Raw genomic sequence first — 17,317 nt, 5'->3', positions numbered from 1 at the left:
AATTGTCATTCTGAACTCTAGATCTGTCATGTTACCAATGTCTGTATTGATTAGGTCTCCAGCCTTCGGTACGGCCTCTTGTTCTTTTTTTGAGGTGAGTTTTTCCGCCTTGTCATTTTGTACAGATAAGATTTGCTTTCTCCTGCTGTGGAATTCCGCTGTTCTTGGTGAGCGAAGTTGGTTTTGGCTGGGTTTCTTGTTGATCTTCTGGGGGAGGGGCCTGTTGTAGTGATTTTCAAGTGTCTTTGCCGCAGGCGGAATTGCACCGCCCTTGCCAGGGGCCGGGCTAAGTAATTGGCCGGGTTCGCTTTCGGGAGCTTTTGTTCCCTGAGCCCTTTCCGTAGTGTTCCAGCGGACGGGAATGAAGATGGCGGCCTCCCAATCTCTCCGCCCGGAGGAGCCGAGAGCTTGGGGTCCTGCTCCTCAGCGCGCCCTCAGAGCAAAGCGCCCAACTGCCCCGCCTCCCTGGCCTGCGGTCGTGCCGGTAGGAAAGCAGTCAGTTGCTGGAACCTGGCGAAAAGTGCCCGGTTGCTTCCGTCTCCCTGGCCTCTGGCCGCGCTCCGAGCCCACCCAGCCTGCGACCGGCACAAGGTAACCCCGGGCTTAGAGCTCACTCCTTGGCTTTGTAGCTGTACCCGGCTTCCCCGCTCTAATACCTGCGAGCTCTGCCGCACTCAGACACCCCCAGTCCTTCTGTTACGCCGTGGGACCTGGGGTTATGCTGACCCTGCCTGGGTTTCCCCCCGGTTTAGCCTCTGGAGCGATGTCTCCCAGTGGAGCCAACTTTTAAAAGTCCTGATTTTATGCTCCATTGCTCCGCCGCTTGCCGGGAGCCGGCCCCTCCCCCCGGGGTCTATCTTCCCGTCCCTTTGGATTCACTTCTCCGCAGGTCCTACCTTTGAGAAGGTGATCGATTTTCTGTTTCTATAATTGTTGCTCTTCTTCTCTTCAATTTCCCGTTGGATTTGTAGGTGTTCACAATGGCTAGATAAGCTATCTAGCTGATCTCCTGCTACCCGATGTCATCTCAGCCTGCTACTATTCGGCCATCTTGAGTCCTCCCCCCTGTCCTACTCTTTGAATTACTATAGTAGTATTATAGATTAAAAGGTCCTTACCATAGGCTAAAAGGTCCTGTAAATCTAACCCAGTGATTCTCAATTGTTTGCAAGAACCGAGTAAGTATATATATATATTTTAAAATATGGATGATCAGGCACCATCCCTAAAAGTCTCATTCTAGCCTCATGTCTTTCCACTTTGTCTTTTACTCTCTGTGCTCCAACTTTAATATTCTCCCTGTTTCTTGAACATGTGTTGCAGCTAGGTGTGGTAAATATTTTACATGTGATAGCTCTCTGGGAAGAATAATTCTGATTTGCAAATTTTGCAAAATTTTCACGGTGTATATATCCCCAGCATGTCTGGTTTCCAGCTACCACTGAGATATCACTGAACACAGAGCTGGGAAGAGATGTTAACAGTGTCTTGCATTAGCTGGTATGAGTAGGCGCCATCATGTCACTGATTCTATGCCTGTGCTCCTGGTCTCTACACCTGAATGCTCCTTAATTCCCCCACTGCTCACCACAGTGTTTTAATCTTCAAATTTCTAATTAAGTATTCTTTCTTAAGGGAGATCTTTCCCTAGTTCTTGACTAGGCTGTGTCTTCTTCACATATACCTATGCTGCACTGTACTTTACTGTTAATAATCATATTTTATATTAATGTTTGATATCAGTCTTCCCAATTTATCCACCAATGAGTATAGGCACCATGCCTTTCCTGCTCATCTTTGTATCACCACTCTATTAGTTGTGGCCTGTTACAGCACAATACATAAATTGGGTGCTTAAATAACAGATGTGTATTTTCTCACAGTTCTGTAGGCTGGAAATCTGAGATCAAGGTGCTAACATGATCAGGTTCTTGAATTCTCTCTTCATGGCTTGAAGGTGGCCACCTTTTCTCATTGTGTGCTTATATGGTAGAGAAAGAAAGAAAAAGAGCAAATTCTCTGGTGGCTCTTCTTATAATGACAATAACCCATTATGAGGGTCCTATTCTTATGACCTCATGACACTGTGTTAAGTGCTACAACAGAGAGCAAAATGGATGCAGCTACTATGTGAATGGAACTTTAAGTCTAAGGGGGATAGACATTAATCAAATAATCATGCTAATAAGTATGTAAACTACAACTGGAAGAGTGAGGTGAAAGAAAGGTATATTTAGTCTTCGAAATGAAATAAAGAATTATAACCTAGACTCAGTGGGTGGTTGTCTGGGAAGACTTCCTTGAGGAAGCAATGCTTAGCTGAACTGAAAGAAGGGTTAGAATTAATTGAGAATAGGGAAGCTATGGGCACTCTGTAACACGGAAACACATGTGGAAAAGCCCTATGGTAGGAAGAACATGCAGATTCTGACAAACTGAAAGAATGCCAGTGTAACTAGAGCTCAGAGTCAGAGGGAGAGCATAGTGAGAAATGAGGCTGGAACAATAGTTAGGTGCCACATCATATATAGCTTTGTGGACTATAATAAGGGCTTTGTTGACTATCTTTATGAAGGCACAAAATGATACCTACGATCTTCCTTGATCTACAGATAAGCTAAGCTCTCCAGGAAGTCTAAAACTACCCTCTTTATGGAAACAATTAGTCTTATCATTTTCCTGGCAAGACTGAATAGGAGAGATGAAGCCCAGATTTACAGTGCTTGGTTCAGGGCCCTGTCAGAGACAAGGACAAGACCTTTCTTAGCTCTACATATTGCTTACATGCAACAGCTGGTACAGGAATATCCAGACAAGTTTCACCAAGAACAGAAATATCTGAGGATCCAAATAATTGAAGAGCCTTACTTCCTACCCCAGGGACATTCTTGAGAATGAATTGTTAATTGTCTAGGATGGATCCAGGTAATGAGATGGCTCTTAGAAATTCAGGTCGAGGGGCACCTGTGTGGCTCAGTGGGTTAAGCCTCTGCCTTTGGCTCAGGTCATGATCTCAGGGTCCTGGGATCGAGCCCCACATTGGGCTGTCTGCCCAGCGGGGAGCCTGCTTCCCCCCCCCCCCCGCCGCCTGCCTCTCTGCCTGCTTGTGATCTCTCTCTCTGTGTCAAATAAATAAATAAAATCTTAAAAAAAAAAGAAATTCAGGTCAAGTCATGCTAGGAACTTATTTATTTATTTATTTTTGGCTAGGAACTTTTCAGATAATTTGCTTTAAATCCCAAGAATTGCTAACCAGTCATTGCTTGGGACATGTGTTCCCAGTCATAGCCAATGCTCCCTAGAGAATCTGCCCAAGGATGAATCTTTTGAGAAGCAAGTGAAGCAGGAGACCAGAGCAAGGGAATTCTGTTCACTATTGGAGGCATTTTCTAAAAGTCAGAGTGATCCAAATATAGAATGAGCTATCTCAGAAGATAGTGGTATCAAAATTTCAAAAATAAGCTAGGATACTTTGGGTGTTACAGAAGACATTCAAGAATATGGGTTGGTCTACATGGACTTATTGGTTTCTACCCACCATGAAAATCTTAGAGGCAGAAAGAATAATGTGAACCAGTAGCTATAGGATGAAGAACATTAAGAACTCAGAGAGAGATAAGTGATGTTCATAAAAAGCATCAGTAACAAGAAAGAATAGAGGACTTAATTTTGTTTGGAGTAAAAGAACCTTATGCCATTATACCTAATCTGATCAGGGCTTGGGAACCATGGGAAACAATTCTGACAGTGCATCCTTTCTGGGAACTGTGGCTTCCAGCGTGAACTCAGGTCTGCATGTCTGTATGTCTAGCCAACTCCACTGAATAGGCTTTCCCAAAACTAGGGTTGAGTAGAATTGTCATGGTTTGGATGGATATTAGTTATCCATAGCTGTGTAGCCAATTACCTAAAAACTTAGCAGCTCAGAAGAACAAGTATTTACTTCCTCACTCAGATTCAGAGAGTGTGCTATCTGGGAGAGGCTCAGCTGGTAGTTTTGGCTTAGGATCTTGCCTGAGGTTGCAGTCTAGCTCTCAGATGGCTCTAGAGTCATATCTAGGCTCAAATGGGGCTGCAGAAATCACCTCTAAGCTCTCTCACTTGGTCATTGACAGGCCTCCATCTTCACTGCCTCTTGGCTAGAGACCTTTCCTTGGCACATGGACACCTCCATAGCCTGCTTGAGTGGCCTCATTTCATGGCATCTGGATTCCCACAGAAGGAGAGATTCAAGAGAGAGAGAAGTCTGAGCAGCTGAGTGAAATAGTACCCCCAAAGGGAGCAGGACTTGTATCTAGAATACATTAAGATCTCTTACAAGATGACACTGTGCTCAATTAAAAATGGGCAAAGTAGTGAAACTAGAACTTCACAAAAGAAGGTAAAAAAAATGACTAATAAGTACATGAGAAGGTCCTCAGTTATCACCAATCATTAGGAGAATAAAAATGAAAATCTGTAATGAGGTACGGCTATAGTATTAGAAGAATGGCTAACATTGAAAATATCAAGCCTTGTCAAGGATGTGGGAAACAGGGCAAATGATCATAAATTTCTGCTGGGAGAGTATAATATGGCATAGCCATTTGTAAATCAGCACAGTCAATTTAGTTAAAACAGGCATTTACCATGTGATTTCTAGTTACTTATGCAAGAGAAATGACTTCAACTTGTCAAAGAAACACTTGCACAAGAATGACATAAGAGTGTCATACATAACAATCCAAACTAGAAATAATACATTTCTCCACCCAGTGAATTTTGGTATATAATGGGATATTACTTAACTCTTTCACTCCAATCCTTGAGCTTTAATAACCAATTAATACACATTTAACCTCCCCAGATAATTATATCTGATATATGCAACAATGTAAATAAATCTCTGAAACATTATGCTGAGTGAAAGAAGCAAGATACAAGAGAGTACATATATCTGTCTATGGAAAAATGAATCCACAGTGATAGAAATCACATCAGTGATTGTATGAGGTATAGGGGTTTGGGGGAGATTGACTTCAAAGTGGCATGAAAAACATTCTGGGATGATGGAAATATTCTATATCTTTTGTTGTGGTGATAATTATATAGGTTTTATGGAACACTTTTGCTAAAACTCATGGAAATATAATTCGTGTATATAATTTAATGTTATATAATTTTTACCTCATGAATGGTGTTTTATTTTTTAAGATTTTATTTATTTATTATTTGACAGACAGAAATCACAAGTTGGCAGAGAGGCAGGCAGAGAGAGAGGGGGAAGCAGGTTCCCTGCTGAGCAGAGAGCCCAATGTGGGGCTTGATCCCAGGACCCTGAGATCATGACCTGAGCCAAAGGCAGAGGCTTAACCCATTGAGCCACCCAGACGCCCCATGAATGGTGATTTAAAAAAATTTTTTTTATGAATGGTGATTTTTAAAGTAAGAAAAAATTTATAATATGTAAACTAAACATTTTTAAGAATACAAAGGAGAATTCACAGAAATTAAATAATACTTAGAAAATTTATTGCCTTCTCTTTGTCCTTGCAAGATCAACTACCCAGGTAAAAATAATATATAAGAATATTATAATTATTTGCTTTAATTACATATCCATAGCTAGCTACTTAGATATTGATATAAAATTTTTTACCTTAGTAAAAGTACTCTATTTTCTGTTATCATTAACGCATGTGGGAAAGGATCACATAGTAAGCCTATAGAAAATCTCAGCAAATTTCCCAAGCACAAAATTATAAAGACCATCTCTATCAAACCTCAGTGCAAAAAAACCTGGAACTAAATAACTGAAGAGTAATTTTAAAAAGCTATTTAAAATTTTAAATTTCTCTACTAAATTACTTTTGAGTTAAAAAAGATATCAAGTCAAGCAGAGAGAGTCAAGTATCATATGGTTTCACTTATTTGTGGAGCATAACAAATAATATGGAGGACAAGGGTAGATGGAGAGGAGAAGGGAGTTGAGGGAAATTGGAAGGGGAGGTGAACCATGAGACACTATGGACTCTGAAAAACAACCTGAGGGTTTTGAAGGGACGGGGGGTGGGAGGTTGGGGGAACCAGGTGGGTTCCTGGTTCCTTCTAGGGAGGGCACGGATTGCATGGAGCACTGGGTGTGGTGAAAAAACAATGAATACTGTTATGCTGAAAAGAAAAAAAAAAGATATCAAAAGAAAAATTAGGCAATTTTTAAAATGGCAACTTCACATTTTCAGAACATGATGTATGGTTAACGATAAAGTCAAAGATGGGATGCCTGAGTGGTTTAGTTGGTTAAGCATCTGCCTTCGGCTCAGGTCATGATCCCAGTTCCCTGGGATCCAGTCTCACATTGGGTTCCTTGCTCAGCAGGGAGCCCGCTTCTCCCTTTGCGTGACATTCCCCCTGCTTCTGCTCTCTTTCTCTCTGACAAATCAATAAATAAAATCTTAAGAAAAAAAGGAAGAGAAAAACCTAACAGTTTCCTAATTTATTTATCCATTCAACAAATATTTATTGAAGGGTTACACTGTACCCTATGCTCCAGGGTACAGATGGAAAAAAATCTAACTTCCTTCATAAAATTACATGCTGGTAGAAGTATATTGAACAAAACCCCCCTATAAATATATTATCTCATACAGTGATAAATTCTTTGGGTAAAATAAGGCTGATAAGGCGGATGGAGAATGTTCAGAGAGGAATGTCATTTTGTATACAGTACTCAAGGAAGATAGTTCTGAGAAAGTGATAGTTCTGAGAAATTCCTTCAGAATTCTGAAGGAAGGGAAGGAGTCAGTCACGCAGACACTGGGGGCATGGCATTGTAGGCAGAGTAGGCTCAGTTACTCTGGAGTGAGAAGGGGAAACTATGGAAGGTTCTGGGCAGAGGATAGACACAATCTGACTTATATTTTAAAAGGATCAATCCAGAATTGTCTGCATGAAAAGGGTAGAAACAAGGAGATCAGTTGGGAGGTTGTTGTTTTAGTTCATATAAAACATGATGGAGACTTGGATCAGGAAGAGTCAGTGGGGGTGGGAAGAGGTGGTTAAATACAAATGATCAGGACAAAAAGAATATATGCAATTTATTATTTTTTTATTTTTATTTTTTAAAGATTTTATTTATTTATTTGACAGACAGAGATCACAAGTAGGCAGAGAGGCAGGCAGAGAGAGAGGAGGAAGCAGGCTCCCTGCTGAGCAGAGAGCCCGATGCGGGGCTCGATCCCAGGACCCTGGGATCATGACCCAAGCCAAAGGCAGAGGCTTTAACCCACTGAGTCACCCAGGCGCCCCGAATATATGCAATTTAATTTAATAATTCAACTCAGAAATCTAGGAAGAGACCAGCTCAACAAACTTTTCAACAATTATGAGGGTGAAGGAATTAAGTGGTCAGCAAAGAAATTAGTGAGTAAAAAAGAAGAAATGGCAGAATTGGAAAATATTAAAGCTCTTTCCTGAAAAGTTCAATTAGAAATTTCTGGTAAAGTAAGTGAGGGAAAGAAAAAGGGAAGATACAGATATACTACATTCAGAATGAAAAGAAAGATATAATGTCAAATATGAAGATTTTAAATTATAAAAAAAGACAATTTGCTAATGCATGCAAAAAATAAAAAAAAAACAAATTTCACAGAAATATATGTAAGTCAAGAGTAGATAGAATAGCGGGGCGCCTGGGTGGCTCAGTGGTTTAAGCCTCTGCCTTCAGCTCAGGTCGTGATCTCAGGGTCCTGGGATCGAGCCCCGCGTCTGGCTCCCTCTGCCTGCTTCCCCCTCTCTCTGTCTGCTTCTCTGCCTGCTTGTGATCTCTCTCTCTGTGAAATAAATAAATAAAATCTTAAAAAAAAAAAAAGAATAGATAGAATAGCAATAGAGTAGAATAACCATAGCAGATTGAAAACCTTAGGAACTCTGTGAGGAAAGCTAAAACCTAAAGGAACTCTGTAAATAAGTTACAGGTAAATTATATGAAACTTTAAGCTTAGATAGATTTTATTGCTTTTTATACTGACCTGAAATATATTAAAAATTCAAAAGTTTGCTTTAATTCATTTGATGATATTAGCATAACTCCAAAATTAAACTTAACAGTGGTAGGACAAAATCCTTAATAAATCACAAGAACCCGAAATTTGGATGGATATTTTAACACTATCGTCTGACCAAGTAGAGTTTATCAAGAAGCAGTATAGTCAGAGAGAGTCAATTATTGTATGGTTTCACTTACTTGTGGAGCATAAGGAATAACATGGAGGACATTGGGAGATGGAGAGGAGAAGTGAGTTGGGGGAAATTGGAGGGGGAGATAAACCATGAGAGACTACGGACTCTGAGAAACAAACTGAGGGTTTTGGAGGGGAGGGGTGATGGTTGGATGAGCCTGGTGGGGGGTATTAAGGAAGACATGTATTGCATGGAGCACTGGGTCTGGTGCATAAACAATGAATTTTGGAACACTGAAAAAAAAAAAGAAGTATAGGGCTTTAAGACCTCTGACTCTGGAGCCAGATAGCCTGGAATAGGAATAGTTCTACATCTTGATTTGGATCTGATAGCCGTATGGCTTTGGTTAACCTGTTTAATGTCTCTGTATCTCAGTTTCTTCATCTGTAACATGGAACTATGAAACTGTCTACTTATGCAATCATTATAAAGATTAATTAATTAATTAATTAATTAATTCTGTGAAGCATTTACTACAGCCTAACATGTAGTAAGAACTCAAAAATATTAATTGTTATTATGAATTTCTATGCCTGGAAATGTATTATCATAATAGTCAGAGGAGAAAAGCTCTAAGATCATCGTTAGTACCAAAAGATATTTTGATAAAATTTAGTATTCATTTATGATTTTCAAAAACTCTCTTAATGTACAATAAGAAGAAAGATATTTTCTTAGGATGATACTGAAACTTCTTTTGAAATCAATACCCTTCATCATAACTGTAATCATTTTTGCCTCAACATTATAAAGAAGTTCTACATGATACAAAAAGAACAAAAATGCGAACAAAGATTTACTATTATTTAGAGACAATGCGATTGTCTACCTGGAAAGCCCAATGCCAAACAAAATCAAAACAGGATTTTTAAAAATTGACAATTATTCTAACTTCCTTCTGGAAGAATAGATGTGTAAAAATTGCCAAGAGCATTTTGAAAAAGAGAAGCTGAAGTACCTTTATCCTACTAGTAATGAAACCGTGTTACTAGTATATAGACAGTTATCAGTGGAGAAGAAAAGAAGGCCAGAAGGAGACTAGCGTATAAGGCTGGTGTTAAAATCAATGTGATACATGCTGGTTTATTTCATAAATGGTTTTGGGAAAAGTAGACATAATCTTATAACTAATAAGCTCTATCGCACCTTTGTGGTTATAAACACTGTGTTTTCTCAAACCTATCATAGTGTCAGGGGTATTTGGAGAGCCAGCTTTGAACCATGCATTTGAAGCTGATTCCAAAAGCTAATGGCTTATTGAGTGGGGTACATTAATTCCATAACAAGAATTCTTGATACACATATTTCACCTGCAGTTCTGTCGGGTTTTGTTTCACATAATTTGAGGTCATGTTGTTGGGTGCATGTGTGTATATTACCAATATATCTTCTTGACATTTGGTTCCTTTTCCCATCACATGACACCTTTCCATTTCCAATAAATTGTTTTTTGCCTTGAATTCGATTTTGTTCCCAGATTATGAACTTATTTCAGTTTATTTTTTGTTCATATTTGTCACTTATCTTTTACTACCCATTTATTTTAATCAATTCTGAGTCCTTCTGTTCTAAATGTTTCTCTTGTGGAAAAATATTGTTGTATTCTTTAAAAAGACGCAGCAGATAGTCTTGGCTCTCAATTGGTGACTTTAATATACCACTATTCTAAAGCTATGTGAGTATTTATTACTGCCATCTTTTCTCAATTGTGCATTCACTGGATATTTTGTTTTTTTCTTTTTTTCATGCTTTCCATTGAACAGAACAGATCCTCTTTGGGTATTTAAAATTTATACATTTAAAAAATTGACAACAGTTGCCTTAATGTAAAAGACTCATACTTACGAAATTCTTTCCTATTAAACACAAATATCATGACCATTCACATATACCAACTACCCGGCTTACACAATAAAACAAAACCATCGTGGGTGCCCACTAAACACCCTTCTTATTGACATTTTGTTCCCACCCTGTAAAGTTACTTTTTTTAGAATGTGATGTTTATTCTCCCTATGAATGACTGTATACATCTGTAGGTTTTGTATGTAATATTAGACATGTTTTAAATGCAAAACAGATAGTATCATCTGGTATCTGTCCTTCGAAACTTGCTTTATTTTGTACTCAGTATTATATGTGAGGTTGCTCCAGGTCGGTACATATATCTATACTCACTGCTCTATAGTGGGATGTATGTATTCAGTACGAGAGAAAACCACTTCATTATCTACAGTACAGATGATCCAGTTTCAGCAGCAGGAGATTGAACCAAACACAATGAATATTCCTTAAGTCGATTTTAGGGCGACAAAATGCAAATGCACTCATAAAAGGAAATGAATAAAACTGCTCATTTGGACATTGAGCAAATAGACACAAAGCTCAAAGTCTCAGTGAGAGGAAAAACAAGCTGTGGTACCAAAAATAGTTCCACCAACTAATGACCCCTGTATTAGTCTGGCAGTCATTACTGAACAGCACAGGCTGGACGGCTCAGCAGCAGACACGTACTGTTCTCCGTTCTGGATGCTGGACTTGTGAGATCAAAGTCCCATCAGCATTGCCGTGTGGTGAAGTCTTGCTTTCTGTCTTACAAATGGCCATGTACTCACTGTGTCCCCATCAGACCCCTTCTATGTGTGTGCGTGGAGAGGGAAAGAGAGGGATCTCTGATTGCTCTCTGTTTTTATAAGGACACCTGTCCTATCAGATCAGGACCCTCTGCTTAGGATCTCACTTAATCTTAGCTGCTCCCTACAGGCCCTGTCTCCAAACACAGTCACATTGGGGGTTAGAGTTTGTGGGGGGACACATTCACTTTATAACACTTCCAAAGCCTATATACCGGTCAGCTTTTGCCACAGCAATATTACATATAAACAACCTCGAAACCCTCTTGGCTTACAAAGGCAAATGCTTATTTTCTTGGTCATGGACGTGTAGTAGGGATGAGGATGATCTCAGCTGATGTTGGCCGCATGTGGATCTAGACCACAGGTCAGGTTTATGTCCACAGACCTTTTTTTGGAGTCCAGGCCAAAGGAGCAAAGGACACCTAGGCATGCAGCCACTCAATGAGTCCTTGTTAAAGGTATAAATGTTTCTGTTAAACATAGTACAGGCTTTCGAGCAACATGCTTTTCTTCTCCTCACCCCAGAGAATAAGAAAAGTTGGACTGAATGGTACCTACTGACCTTTCCTGGCCTGTCAGTCTATGGCAACATCTCAGACTCTGAGCCACTGTTTCTCAAGGGCTTTGCAGGCTATGGGGAGGAGGAGGGGTGCTGATGGGGAGGAAAGGCAGGGCTGGGCAAGGGCAAACCTGAGTCAAGAGGTAGTGCACAGACAACCTCTGGGACGGGGGACCAGGGAACTCTGCAAATAAAGGGGAATTGTCTTTGAGATGTGTAGAGTTCTAATTCCAGAAAGGGATACTGAGGACCCATCCCATCCCAAGCATGTTGCCTTTGCTTCATGGTCAGCCTCCTTGACAAAGCGTTCACAGGTCTTTAGGCTTTCTGGGAGAAACACCATAAATAGCAGTAGGGACTCCTCTCAAATGTGTCAAAAACCCTTTCTTATCGTGATGAAGTTCACCAGTGACAACATTTCTTCACAGAGTTTCGTGCAGGCCCCGCATTTATTATGTGCCCCCAGACACCCACCAGGCAGCTACTCCCCATCCCCCTGAGGGTTTGCAGGACTGCCAACATCCATGGGTTGGCTCACAGGGCCCATCTTTGCTACCAGATACAGACATGCTGTCATACAAAAAGATGCACACTAGGTAATTGCAATAATTTTATTCTTTTTATTTAGATTTAGTTTATTTCAGACAAGAATGTTTTTAATATTAAGCATGCAGATGTATGTGTTTTCCATGCTCCTTATCCTATGAGTTGCATTCATTTTAAATTAAAGGAAACAGAGTTCGCTTCATGGTGACCTAGAAAAAAAAAATAGCCAGAATTTAATAACTCATTAATTGTGAAAATATTGACATCTATTATCTCATTCAGTCTTTATATTAATCTAGCAAGTAGATACTACTGTTGCCCTTGATTCACAGATGGAGAAACTGGCTCGGAAAACATGTCTGGCCTGTGGTCGTACGTCTAATAGATCAGTTCATGATCCCAAGATTCCGCTCTGAATTCAGACGTACATGACAGTATAGTGTTTACACCCAAAGCATGTCATTACCTTTCCAACTCAAAAGGTAGAATAATCACAGTTATAAGTGCAGGGACAGTCATTTAAATAAACAGATTGATCTTTTCTGGCAGATGATCTCAGTTTTCACAGGGAGATACTGCTCAAATAGAGGGGTATGACCCTAAATTCCAAGAGTTTCCCTGTTCTCTCTGCAGACACTGGGATGGGGATATTCCCTTGTGGATTTTTTCTAATATGTCGGCTCTCAGAGGCTTAATGTGTGGACTGCACCCCTGCACTACCTGGGTTCCCATCCTCCCACCTCACCTTCTTCCTGGAGATCTTTCACCTCTTAGGCTCCAAGTTCCTCATGGCGATGGCCAATGGCTTTGGGGTCCACACTGGCAGCCACAAATGTGTTTTTCACCATGCGCTCAGCTCTGGCCAGCAAGCCTTCCAGATTCTTGGTCACACAGGGGGTGGTGTCGCAGGGGCTCTCCTGGGCAGTGATGCTGGTGTGCAGGATGGAGAAAAAGGAGCCCATCAGTGAGAGGCTGTCAGAGAGAGATTCTATCTTCCCCATGGGGTAGTCATGGGAAAATGATTGCTCTGAGAGGCACCTGTTAATGGTACGACTTTCCCCTAATCACAGTGTTCACTGCAGAAATACACAGGCTATGGGGAAAATGCCATGATCACTCCCACAGACATTCCCAGGGGTGTGAGGAAGCCCAAAGTGGCTCTGGGTGAGTGGCCAGAGAACACAGAGCTGTAACAGCTTATCCTGTATAAATAAACTAAAAAGCAAGCAAGGCTTAGGAGAGAGGATTATAGCCCCACACTGACGCCCAACTCAAGGACTGTCTAGAAGTCACAGCCCACTCAATAGTACCCAATATCCCTTCTTAGAAATAGGAAAATTCCCCAGACTCACCTGGAGGAGGAAGTATAACATTGGGTCCCAGAGGTGCTTACCTGCTCTGCACGGCTCCTGTCCAGCTACTGGATGTTGGTCACAGGACTACTCACTATGCCCCGGATCCAGCTACCACAGGGCTAAGGCTCCTTCTAAGCACAGGTCTCTGAGTCTGAGAAGCCTGTGCTGTGGCCCAGGGCAATAACCACCACCGCTCAGGTCTTCTTACAAATATACTTTTATTCCCCAGTGACAAACACATTCATAAGCAGGACTGAGAAGCTGGGCTAAGACTCCTCGGGGGAGTCAAAGGCTGCCCCCACCATCTCTTCCCGGGGGGTTCTCTTCTGGCCTGAACATCTTGCTCTCCTCCCATCTGAAGTTCCAGACATCCACTGCCACAAAGAAAGCTACTGACACCAGCAGCCAGAGAGGACCACATGTATCATGATATAGGAAGGAAGAAAGGAAATTAGAAAGCTGAGGGAGGGGATTGGTAGGCATCCCGGATCATGCCCGTGTGAGGGCCGTGGTCTCTCTCCAAGCTGCTGGCCATGACCCTTTTCTTGCCAGGGGCTCCGACCCCAATTGCAGTCTGAGGGAACGTGTGAAACTTGTTGAGGTCCTGCGTGTATGTGCCCAGCACACAGGTACTCAGATTACTGCACCGCTTAGCTCGGAAGCTGTCCAGGCTGCAGGGAAAAGACATGCCAGGTGGTACCACAGCCCGGGTCTGCCCCTATGGGTATCATGCAGAAGGTTAGACCAGGGAGGGGGCACTTGGAGCAGAGGCGGGAGGGGCAGGCAGCCGTGCAGCACTCAATCCTCCATTAGGAGAACCTAGAGGTTTCCTGAGCCAGGGCAGGGTGGGGAAGGGCTGTGGTGGAGAAGGAATAGCCTTCTCTAGCATTCCTCATGATGCAATACATCAGTCGTCATGCTCTGCACTGAGATTTGCAGGGTAGCTGCTTGTGCATTTCATGCCTCTGACCCAGTGGGGCCAGGGCCAGCCCGGGGCTGGTGTGTGCTCCAAGCTCAGGGGACGCAGGGAGGGGAGGAAGGGGCAGCACATCTGGCCCAATGACAATGTGTGTGTCTCCACAGAGCCTACACATCTAAGACCCCAGACCTATCTCAGACAGTGCCCTACCCGACCCCACCCTCTGCAGGGCCTTTGGCTTCACCTTGCAAACATGCAATGAATGAATGCCATGTGCCAGCGTCCAAGAAGCCTAATTCTAAAACCTCCTGAGATACGTGTGGTCCATCCCATGGCTTCACACTTACTGGTCCTAACTCCTCTGATCCCGGGAAGTCCCCTCAGTGCTGCCAACCCACTGGCCAGAGTGGGGGATTTCATACCTTCCCTAACTGCTTTCAGAAAGGGATCTTTTTCTATGAGCCTTAACCATCTTCTCTGTGACCTCTATTGTCAGTGGAGCCTTAGAATCCTGGGCCCCAGGCAGAGGTGAACCATGACAGTGTGCTGGTCACCTGTCCAGCTGTGTTCTGTCTTACCTCTTGGGATATGCCTTCCTGGGCATGACAGGAGGGAGGGGATGCCCTGAGCCGAGCGGGGGGTGGGGGAGCCTCACCTGGAGCTGTCAGTCTCCTGCTCCCGCTTCAGCTCACGGACCTTCAGGCGCACATAGTCATTCAGCACTGCAGTCAGTAGGAGGCATACTTCATTGTCAGTGAGTATAGGGGGTTCCAGTGAGTTCTCTGAGGCAGACCTATGGAGGGGAAGAAGGCCAGTAGAGGCTCTGAGCCCCTGTCTACCACTTCCCCTGGGTCCGTAGCCAGGCTACCTTCCTGTGTTTTGTGTTTTCCCTAAGGATGTGGCCACCCCAAATCCTAGTGGTCAGGGCATGAGTCCAATGTCCTTCCAAAAGCATTGATTCACCGGTAGTCAGGCACTAGAGTGACCTTGACATGGACTGTTGGAACTAGAATATATAGGGTCATGAAACTGATGGTGAGATTTTTCAGGAATATTATAAGCTTAGTGTTAAATTTAGCCATTATTAAGCATTAAGTGATAAAACAATTAGTTTGAGTCAAAATATTTGTGTAAGGGTAAGAAATTAGATTAAGAGGTCTCATATTAGACCTAATAAGAAAAATCAGTGGAAAATTAGATTAGTATGTACTTTGTTTATCAAATTGTGCTTTAATTAGATAAATTCGTTGGCTACAGATACAAATATTTGGTCAATAGCAATGGCTGTTCTGTAAGACTCAATAAACTATATGAAATATACAGTAAAGTGTAGTATATACCGTTTGTTTTTAAGTTGTATATAATATCTTTGTAGCATAAAATGTTTATAATAAACCCTTACACAGGTCACATGCATATCTTTCTCCCTTGAGAGCAGGTGGTTAACCCTCAGAGTACAGAAGTGTCTGATCCCAGGGGCAGTGGGAGGGGGGTGCACTACTGCCAGGGCAGTCTTACCTGAATGGTGCTGCCTGGAGGATGTCCACCTGGTACAGGGCCAGGATGCTGAGAACCAGGAAAGGAGAGAACTTCCAGAAGCCCATGATGCTTCTCTGCAAGGGAAGAAAGATGTCACCTTCTGCACCAGTCTGAATTGTGTGAGCCCAAGGACCTGGGCTCTAGTCCTGCTTCTACCTCTAACTCGCTGGGATGGCGGCTTCAGGCTGGTCATGTGATTCCCTTTATGATTGTTTCCTCCCCAGGGAAGTGGACTGCTGAAAGATCCAGTGAGCCTGTAGCATGCATAGATTAGCAAAACCAGCAGAGTAACAACAGAGCTATCCTAGCAGGACAACTGGGTGAAGAGGATTCTGTCGGTAGCCCCCTCCCCACCACCGGGCACCCTCTCAAATTCACATCCTGGCCAGGTCTCCACTGAAGATAATCTCTGAGCACCCTGTCACCAAAGCAGCTCTCCTATCACAACCCAGAGCTGTCCTCCCTGTGTTGGGCTTTTGCTCTTACCTGGTGGGGCATGGGGAGGTCGCTAAAAAGAGAATTTTCTCTACCGATGGAATCTTAGAGAAACTGAAGAAACAAATTCTGCTTACCTGCTCCGCACTCTGGCAAAGAATTCCCTGCAAGAACCAAGCTTAGCAGAGTCTTAAATTGGGGCTAGGACTTAAAGCAGGGCGAAAACGTCCCAGAACTCATTAAAGGGGCTTGCTATCCAAGGCTGCCTTCCTCTCGGTCTTTGAGCCTATTTGCCACCCACTGAGGCTGGCCAAAGTTCCGAAATGATCTCCCAGGGACCACTAGGCACAAACAGGTCCGTGAGCACCCTTGCGTCCCGCTGTGCGCACGGTATCTGTGGCGCTCCAGTGTCCCGAGCGCAAGTGCGGCAAGAACAGCAAACTAAAGCGGGTCTCAGTGCGCAGTGAAGCAGGGAGTCCCGGGACTGAGACTGGCCAGTGTTACCTGAGGCAGGAGCCTGCGATGAATCGTAGAGTAACGGAGAGCAGCTACAAGAAAGACGAATGCAAAAGAGAGAGGGAAGAAAAAGGAGAGAGAGACTCACACAGCGAAGCGGGAATCTCGGAACTCACCTGGCAGCAGGTGGCTTGGAGCCCAGGTGGTGGCAGCGGCGGCAGCGGCGGCGTCAGGCGGTGGCGCTGTGGAAGTCGCAGGGACTCTTGAGCGGAGCGGTGGCTCTGCTGCCTCCCAGCACCAGCAGCAGCTCTTATTCCCGCCGCTCTGGGTCTGGGGTGGTCCTGGAGCTCTGAGCAACAAATGAGAGAACAGATCTCGTACCCTGATGGATTGTGTCACCCATTTACGTCCAGAACCTAGAACATTCCGCAGGACCATCCCACTTGTATTTGCATTGAGGTCACTGATGGGAGTGGAGGGAGGGAGAGGGATGGCAGGGACCAGGAAAATACCCTTCATAGGAGCAGGAAGTTGAGGGCAGTTTGACGCACATAAATTTCGCCTTTTTACCCCTTTCCATCCCCAGTGGTGCAGTGGCACAGGACAATATCCAGGAAGCAGGGCATCCTAGCTCCCAAGTCTGACCCCAGAT

The 17,317-nt window shown here is 43.2% G+C and overlaps 1 protein-coding gene across 1 annotated transcript; it reads right to left on the bottom strand.

Annotated features, from left to right (window-relative positions):
- Window positions 1-13,767: 13,767 nt before the first annotated feature.
- LOC308350808 (calcitonin-like) lies at window positions 13,768-15,839 on the bottom strand (the record flags this gene model as incomplete). Its single annotated transcript, XM_080816288.1, has 3 exons — window positions 13,768-13,987; window positions 14,891-15,028; window positions 15,754-15,839. The coding sequence occupies 3 exons, from the start codon at window positions 15,837-15,839 to the stop codon at window positions 13,768-13,770; spliced, it is 444 nt and encodes a 147-aa protein (XP_080672414.1).
- Window positions 15,840-17,317: the final 1,478 nt, after the last annotated feature.

Source organism: Martes martes, assembly GCF_963455335.1.
Source record: "Martes martes genome assembly, chromosome: 10".
NCBI lineage: Eukaryota > Metazoa > Chordata > Mammalia > Carnivora > Mustelidae > Martes > Martes martes.
Note: the sequence above shows the minus strand (reverse complement) of the source record. Positions and strands in the feature narration are given on the sequence as shown.